The 8,638-nt window shown below is 41.9% G+C and overlaps 1 protein-coding gene across 1 annotated transcript; it reads right to left on the bottom strand.

Annotated features, from left to right (window-relative positions):
• Positions 1 to 443: 443 nt before the first annotated feature.
• LOC134489041 (epidermal differentiation-specific protein-like) lies at positions 444 to 1,837 on the bottom strand. Its single transcript, XM_063291463.1, has one exon. The coding sequence runs from the start codon at positions 1,771 to 1,773 to the stop codon at positions 724 to 726; it is 1,050 nt and encodes a 349-aa protein (XP_063147533.1). The 5' UTR covers positions 1,774 to 1,837; the 3' UTR covers positions 444 to 723.
• Between the last annotated feature and the right edge of the window lie 6,801 nt (positions 1,838 to 8,638).

The following is an 8,638-nucleotide window of genomic DNA, read 5'->3' as shown; positions in this document are numbered from 1 at the left end:
GTAACTGTGCTATTTATGATAAGTACCAAGAATAGCAGGAGCTGTTCAAATTGGGGGGAAATTACTACAGTACACCCATCCTTGATTTTGCAGGTGCGGGTTAAACTGCTGAGCTGTTGAGCTGGCCAATCGGAAGGTCGGCGGTTCGAATCCGCGTGACGGGGTGAGCTCCCGTTGCTTAGTCCCAGCTCCTGCGTACCTAGCAGTTCGAAAACATGCAAATGTGGGTAGATTAATAGGTACCACTTCAGCGGGCAGGTAACGGTGTTCCGTGTAGTCATGCTGGCCACATGACCATGGAAGTGTCTACGGACAAACACCGGCTCTTCGGCTTTGAAACGGAGATGAGCACTGCCCCCTAGAGTCCGACACGACTGGACTTAATGTCAAGGGAAACCTTTACCTTTACCTTTTAATATATCCCTGAGAGAAGGTTTATGTTTTTTCTATATAAATTGCCATTCTGATTAAAATATTATCCCCAAACTATCTATAACCTAATTATCTAAACTCAGAAACCATCACCATGTCTAGGAACAGCAGACTCTTGTTTTCCTCTTCCTTCTCAGTCTGGAAGTATATGCAACCACAAGATCATCGATCCAAACGGAGCTTATTCAGGAACAACCTAAGCTCTCTCCCTTGTCCCTGGCCCAGCCTGTGCTTGGAAATGCTCTCCTAGATTCACACATGAGAGTTGAGCATAGCTGGGTTCCTCCTCGGTCATGCTTGCGGTTTAGCTTGGGAATCCTTTGGGGCTGCTGAGACAGGCTTCATGGTATATCTGGTGCTGATGGTACGGCCTGACACACAGCAGTATTCAGCATTCTCTTTCCTTTCTTTGCCATTCTGACAAATGGTGAGCTCAACCGGCACTGAGGTGGCGGTCTCTTTCTTGATCACCTGTATGGAGAGTTCAGTGCACGGAGGGATCTTGGCAGGCAGCAGGACTTCCACCTTCTCATAGGTGGTGGTGGACTCACATTTCCCTTTTTCCACTATAAATACACTGGAACATCCCAAGGTCACCTGGAAAGAAAAGCCAAGTTTTATGGAAGTGGTGTTGCTAAAATGGAAGCTCTGGAAAACTGTGGCAGTGTATTCCCGAGTGGAGTTGGTGGTGAACGCTTGTTCATACTCAGTGCAGTTGGTTCCCACAATCTCATCAATCAGAACATCCTTCTCGGCTTCCACTTTCTTTTGATTCCATAGAACCTTGGCAGTAATGATTGGGCGGCCAGGTTTCAGGGGCTGCAGGTGAGATACACTATCATCAAAGTTAATCTCGCTTTTATAATCATGAATACGTTCTCCTGGCCAGGCGATGTGAAACCATCCACCACGATTTGGATGTTTATAGAGCAGCCAGACACCCCTCTGCACCACATGAGAGGAGACACGATCATTGAAGTAACCATAGGCGAGGTTGGTCTCCTCCTTTACCACCTTGCTCTGACCTTCATAGTTGGGGTGTTCATACAGTGTAATTTGGGGGTCAGAGAGATCATAGTGAACTAGTCGGAGGGATGAAATCTTGTTGTTGTTGTCAATCTCAGCATAATCCCCTTCCTCAAAAACAACACCATCCTCTTCAAACTTTGAGAGCTTATAGGCCACCCAGGGCTGCCCGACCACCTTCAAAGAGGAGATACAATTACCAAAATCTAATTCATGCAGGTCAGGGACATCACTGGTGAATTCTTTGCTGAGGCCTTCAAAATTGGGCTTGTCATACACAACAATTCTATTCATGCTGAGCTCTTGGGAGGACATTGAGGCTTCTGCCTAGAGCTGCTTCCAAGGCTAGAGGAATCCAAAGTGGGTCTTATCCCAGTCTGTTTCCTACAAAGAATTTAGAGAGTTAATTTCTTGGTTCCACTGTAAACAATCTCCGTGAAGCAAAAGATTTGATATTACCTGTATGGGCCATCGCCTATCTTTCTCTTTCAGAACGTTCAGAAGGCCTTTTTTGTGAATCCTGTGGCTTAAGGAAAGGATGGGGAGATATCTTCTGTCTGAAGGAGGGTGGATCTGTTGGGTGGGGCACTTAGCAGATAGGACCAGAGTCAAACGTGGGGAGGATGACCCCTACCACATTCCTTGGTTTTCTTTCGTGCCTCTTCCTCTCTGCCATGTGGGCTGATAAAAGAGTGGCAGATCACTCATCCTAGAACTCTGATCTGACTGCTAACCAAGGGTTTTGAAATTAGGTCAAGGGTCATTCAGATTAGGTCCAGAGCTGCAAGAGGTCTGGAGGCCAAAGCTTGTTCACTCCTGGCTTAATGCCTCAGCACTCATCCTTAACTGCAGGAATTAAGCCCAATGGTATTTGCTTGTATCCACCCTTTATTATGTTTACCTTTGTCCTTCCCTTCATTGCTTTTCTCATCGCCAGTGAGTAGGCAGGATCAGAGGTTCCAGGGTGCAGGAGCAACTGAACCATACTGCATTGTCTACAGAGTTATGGAAAGCCACTGCTAATAATTCCCATGATTTTGAAATTAATTCAAACAGGGAGCCAACTGCTTGTTTGTTTTAGTGTGACATGCCATTTAACCTCTTGAGCCAGAAATAATCTTTAAGACGCCCAGCAGGTTCATAGAAAGGCCAATCAACAGTCAAGAAGTTGTGGACTCTCAGAAAGCAGAAGTGTTATACTGAAGAGAATGCTGAAGAGCCATGGGTACCACCAGCAGATATTGTATGGGCCATGCCTGTCCCAACATGTGCTTCCTTGATGTGAACTACCACATGGATCACTGTTTCTCAACCCTGGCAACTTCAAGATGTGTGGACTTCAACTCCCAGAATTCCCCAGCCAGCATGCTTGAAGTTGCCAAGGTTGAGAAACACTGACTGACGTGGATGCATATTCTGGGGCTGTGCATAAGAGAGAGATAGGAGAGACAGGGGATAGCCAGCTACTGTACTCTTTCTTGCAAGTTTCTTGAGAGATCAGGTTAAACCATGGTTAGAGAGGCTGCCTCTGCTTTTCTTCCCTCCCCTTTTGCTCATAAAGTTCCTTCAGTGTAGCAGTCCTCCTGTAATTTCATATAGTTCGTTTTGTAAGAGGGCGAAGGTGATTTAATCTGCTTGACAGATGTAAACCCGTTCGCCCCGTGTTGCAATGCTTGGGGGGCCGAAACATAGCATTCCACTGTAGCGTCAGCAACTTGTAAACAGTGAACCCCTGGGCTCCTAGAGACAGACCAACTTCTTCTCCAGCGACTAAGCTGCCAGGGCCTCACATCTGCTGAAATTAAAACACTATCAGCAGGAGCAGTTAAACTTTCTAACTCCCTGTACTGATTACTCTTTATCCTTGGTTTAAGCTTTGAACAAGAGGACGTAGCCATTTTAGGTAACGAGACATAGGATGAATTACAGTCAGTCTCTCTCTTCCTCTTCCTCTCCTTCCGCTCTCTCTCGATTACACGCACACACACATTTGCAGCACACCGTGGCACAGTTGCAGAAGATGTTAGCAAATGGTGAGGGAGAACATGAGGATACTGCAGGCATGGGATGAAATATTCATAAAACTACTGTTTGTCTGCTAGGCCAGGCCTGGAAGAAAATGTTTAAAAACTATCTTTGAGCCCTTTCTTGGCACATATATTGGGTACATTACACCACATATTTATATCTAATAGCAACCCCTTACAATCAGTTTCCTCCCCTTCCCTCGTTTCCTTTCTTGCCTTTTCCTCAGGAACATTTTACTGGGATCTCAAAAGATTTTTAATTTAATTTAATTTAATTCCTTTAACAACAAGGTAGATTGCGCTCAGACAAAGCAACCGATCCAAAGTCATCCAGGAGTTTCCAGACCAAAGGTGGATTTGAACCTGCGTTTCCTATTTCAACATTACAACCACTTGCTACTCTAGTAGCATCATACTATGCTGACTCTCAGATCAAGTAAGCTCATTTCAGAACTCATTCATATGACCACAGAAAATACAGATGAAGTAGATCCACACAAAATCGAGCAGGTGGGTAGTCATGAAATTGTTGATCCATGTAATTGGCTCGCAGTTCAAAGAGTGTTTATTGCACTCATAGTCTTTGTGTTTGGCAACTTCTAATTAATATGACTTAGACTGCAATCTGGACAAGTTCATGAGCAATTATATAACCGTTTCTCTGCATGAGCAACAGGTTCCTCACTCAACCTGAGTTTCCAGCATGCCAGTTTGGTTATTAGAATTGGCTAGGCCCTTGCCTGTCTTGGCACTACCCACTTTGACTGGGGGTGCCAAGAAAGCATGATGATGACTGAAGCTAATAGTATCAAACTGACCATCAAGTAATAATCTTTATTATCACAAGATTAGTATGCATACCCCACCACTCAGCTATCACTCTCAAGAGCTATTCTTAGTCTAATAAGTGGAATTTAATAGACTTTAATAAAGCTAGACTGCAAACAGATCATGCTATATGAATGACATGATGCTTTTCCCAGTTCATGCTTACAGTAGGGCCACCAGATCTGGAATGGTAAAATCCAGACAATCATTAGATGGGAGCAAAGAAACACAGAAAACTCTAATTATTTGCTGCCATCTAGTAGTCATTTGGATTTTAGCATTTAAGGTTTAGTAAGGGCACAATTTAAAGTGTTAGTGTTGACGAATAATGTTTTAAACACTTCAGGGCCCAATTATCTGAAGTACTGCATTCCAGCTCAGGCATTAGGTCAGGTCCTTCTGAAGGTGACCTGCAGTCAGATGCCCTTTTATCAGGTCAGCAGGAGGGGATCTTCTCTGTTGCTCCCAGCTATGGAAAGCTCTCTCAGGAGAAGTTGCCTCCATTCTCTTAGGGATTTAGTGAATAATTAAAATATGCCCTCTTTGGCTGTCTTTTAATCATTAATTGATTGTAGTATTAATTTTATTGTACCTTTTTAACTTTCTGGATTTATTTTTCAGCATATGAGTCATCCTGAGTTTGTAAACAACACTGAATAAAATATAAATCAAACAAATGAATAAAAACAAATATTCTATCTATCCTCTGATTTGTGCCCAACATTCTACAATTTCAAATCATCCTACAGAATCATGGGATCCAGAGGGGTAATTTAGACCACCAACTCCAAATCCTTACTCAGAATTAAAGCATCTCTGACCAGACAGATCCAGTGAAAAGGAGCTCACCATCTTCCTCTGGGAACTATCGTTATTTGGGAAGTCCTTTCTAATATCCAATTGGATTCTGTCTTCCTTTAAAGGATTCTGTCTTCCTTTAACTTAAATCCATTATTCTTGAACTCTGGGTGGTAGAGAGCAGCTCTTTAGTCTGATATCTGTTCAAGCATTTGAAGAGTGCTATCAGTCTTCTCAGGGTGAAACGTTACCAGATATTTCCCCATCTCCACTACAGGTAGTTCTCATTTAATGACCATTCATTTAGTGGCAGTTTGGACTTACAATGGTGCTGAAAAAACTGACTTATGACTGGTCCTCACACGACTGTCACAGCATCCCCATGGTCATGTGATCATGATTCAGGTGCTTGGCAACCAGTTCACATTTATGACCATCGCAGCGTCCCATGGTCATGTGATCATCATTTTCACCAAGTCATCATTTGATCATCACCAAATTTATGTGATATAAATTTAAATAATAATAATTAATAAATTTTCGACCTCCCTGGCCAGCTTCTGGCAAGCAAAATCAATGGGGAACTGTGTGATTCACTTAATGACCACGTGGCTCACTTAATGCTCGTGGTGATTAACTTAACCACTGTAAAAAAGGTCATAAAATTGGGTCAGATTCAATTGTGGTCATTAAGCAAGGTCTACCTATACAGTATTTAAAATATTATTTAGGGACCACTGGAAAAGAAAATGGGAAAGCCCCAATCATATTAACTGGTGAGGAAACAGTGATATTTGGCTGAAGATCTCATTTGTTTCTTCTAAGATCTACCTGGCACCAGATTCAACCTTGTCCCTCTGACATATCTTGTCTATATATTCTGGATGTGAAAATCAACTCCCTAAGCCACCAAAAATATTGAGCAATTCCAAGATTTCTCAACCCTGGCACACTGGATTGGAACTCTGAGCTGCAATCCCAACACATCTGCAGGGCACCAAATTGGAGAAGACCCATGCACATGAAGAAACACACACTATTTTAAAATGAACGAATAGGTGTGCACTGCAAACTGATATAGGATATATTGAGATGATAATTGATAAGCTGGAAGTTCCCAGTTCAAATCCCAAACATTTTTCTAGTGGTAGAGGGAGCATCTAAGACATGATCTTACAGTTCTCTCATTCTGAAATCTGCAAAATGAATAGAATACTATTGAGTTACCTTCAAAGCATAAATCAAGATTACTATTATAATGCAGGTAAAGCACAGATCATCAACATTACGCCTTCCAGATGCTTTGGATTTCAGCCTCCAGTAATCCAAATCAATGTGGTAAGTGATTGTGGGAGTTATAGTTCAAGACATCTAAAGGCATCAGGTAGTTATCATTGAGTTGGGCTTGACTCTAGCTGACTGCATGGACAAATGCTCACCATCTTGATCTGTCTCTAATATTAACTTGCAGCCCTTCCACAGACTTCCTGTAATTTATTCGATCTTGCCCCTCTACTTTATCCATTGTCTTCTTCCATGGCCTCAATTTGTCAAGGTTAATTTCTTCTAGTTCATAAACCACTTGTATTAGGACATCTAGGTATGTGAGTTTCAGTTCAGTTCAGCTTTTACGTTTTCCACTGATATTCATAATGATATTTTCTTTTTTACTTGCACTGAATGGTGCCATCTGTGCGTCTCAGATCATTAGTGCTCCAACCTCCAATTTTGATTCCTGATGTCACCCTTTTCCTATCCATTTTTAGATTTTTTTAATCTTGCCTTTATTATTTTTATAAATAACTCAAGGGAGGGAAAATACCTAATACTCCCTTCCTCCTCCTGTTTTCCCCACAACAATATTCTTATATTTGCCATTTCAGCTGGACACATACAGTGATGGTATGCTTCCTTTTCTCACTCTGATCTGTAATTTGAACAACTGGTTCTCCGGATTAAATTATTACAGTAGCTTCTTGTTCAGTGGAGAAGTATCATACTAAACAGTATTATTGTGGTACCTTTGTTCAGACTTTTACTTCGCTACAAACTAAGATGACCCTGCTTGAAAACTGTTGGCAGTTAACCACTGTAGTAGTAGTAGTAAATCATCCCTCTTAAAAAAATACTAGATTAATATGAGTATCTAATGAAAGAGACATCTGTGACATACTCACACCCCACCTGCTTCGCCAAAGCCCATTCTCTTACCTGAAGCACTCACTCCGTTTCTGCATCTCTCAAAACAGTTGCCCCAGCAGAAGCATTTATACTCCAGCATTAGGAACACACCTCTTTTAATAGGATGCTGAGCTGCCTTAATCTTGTCAGGACCTGACTGAGAAACCTCACACTTTATCTGCCTCAGACAACACCCACGTGCTTGGGAGAACTGGAATTTCTCATGCCCAGAGTATGAAATGAATGCCACTCCACTCACCCATCTCTTAACAAGATAGTGACACCTGCAACTTTGGTCCAGATTTTTGGTCTAATACCATCCCTGCTTCTATCAAACATTGCTGAGGGAGAGTTTTAATGGCAACTCCCTGTGGCTCATGAATCTGTGGGCAATCATGAACTCCTCAAAACAGGTTGAATCAGTCTCACAACTTGGCAAGGTAGCCAGTCTCTCTTGCTGCTTCCCTTGTGTCACACCACATCCAATTAAATTCAGATTCACACCCTGGAAGACAGGTATGCTACTCCAAATGAGAAGGAAATGCCTTCTGCACACTTCCTGAAAAGGTGTGACCAATCTTGTTAATCAGAACACAAGCACCAGGAACACATTTTGAGAAATTTAATTACATTTTAAGGTATCTGCAGTAGGAAAGACCTTTTAATGTCGGGTGATATGGAAACTGATAGAAATGGCATAAATGATAGATAGCAGTAGGGCATCCAAACATGGGTTTTGCTCAAACCAAATCTGTGGACTATATACTATACAGAGTGGATATTTTGTACATAATTGTTTGAGGGAAAACTGGTAATCAGCCTTTGACTAATGGATAAAAAAGGATTGGCAGCAACAATTCTGGTAATTCACAAAGCATCATACATCTTTGTAGACCCAGATATCCAGCTAAATTGCTAACGAAATTTGGCAAAAAACAAGAAGCTATGCAAACTGATGCCTTGCAACCCTCACCACCCAAAACAAACAACAACAAAAACAGATGGGGCTCAGGATGTTTAGCTTTTGTGGCTTAACATTTTGCATAAATCCAATTGATTTGATAAGCCATGAATAAACAAACCAAGACTTAGTACAATATGTAGATGCAGCATATATTCCCATCCAAACTGCTTTGAATGACTAAAAAGCAGGAGAAATTTTATTGTAAGGACCCGCGATGGACATCAATCTTGCCAACCTTTAGCTATTGCATAACCTCATTTTTAAAAAATCTGTTCAATTGTGTCTGATTCTTGGAGACTGCCTGGACAAGTCCCTGCAGTTTTCTTGGCAAGGTTTTTCAGAAGTGGTTTTCCATTGCCTTCTTCCCAGGGCTCAGCAAGAG

The sequence above is a fragment of the Candoia aspera genome, chromosome 2, assembly GCF_035149785.1.
Source record: "Candoia aspera isolate rCanAsp1 chromosome 2, rCanAsp1.hap2, whole genome shotgun sequence".
NCBI lineage: Eukaryota > Metazoa > Chordata > Lepidosauria > Squamata > Boidae > Candoia > Candoia aspera.
This window is presented reverse-complemented; position numbering and strand designations above follow the sequence as displayed.

Coding starts and splice junctions, on each gene's coding strand:
- LOC134489041 (XM_063291463.1), bottom strand. CDS start 1,773: ATGTCCTCCCAAGAGCTCAGCATGAATAGAATTGTTGTGTATGACAAG.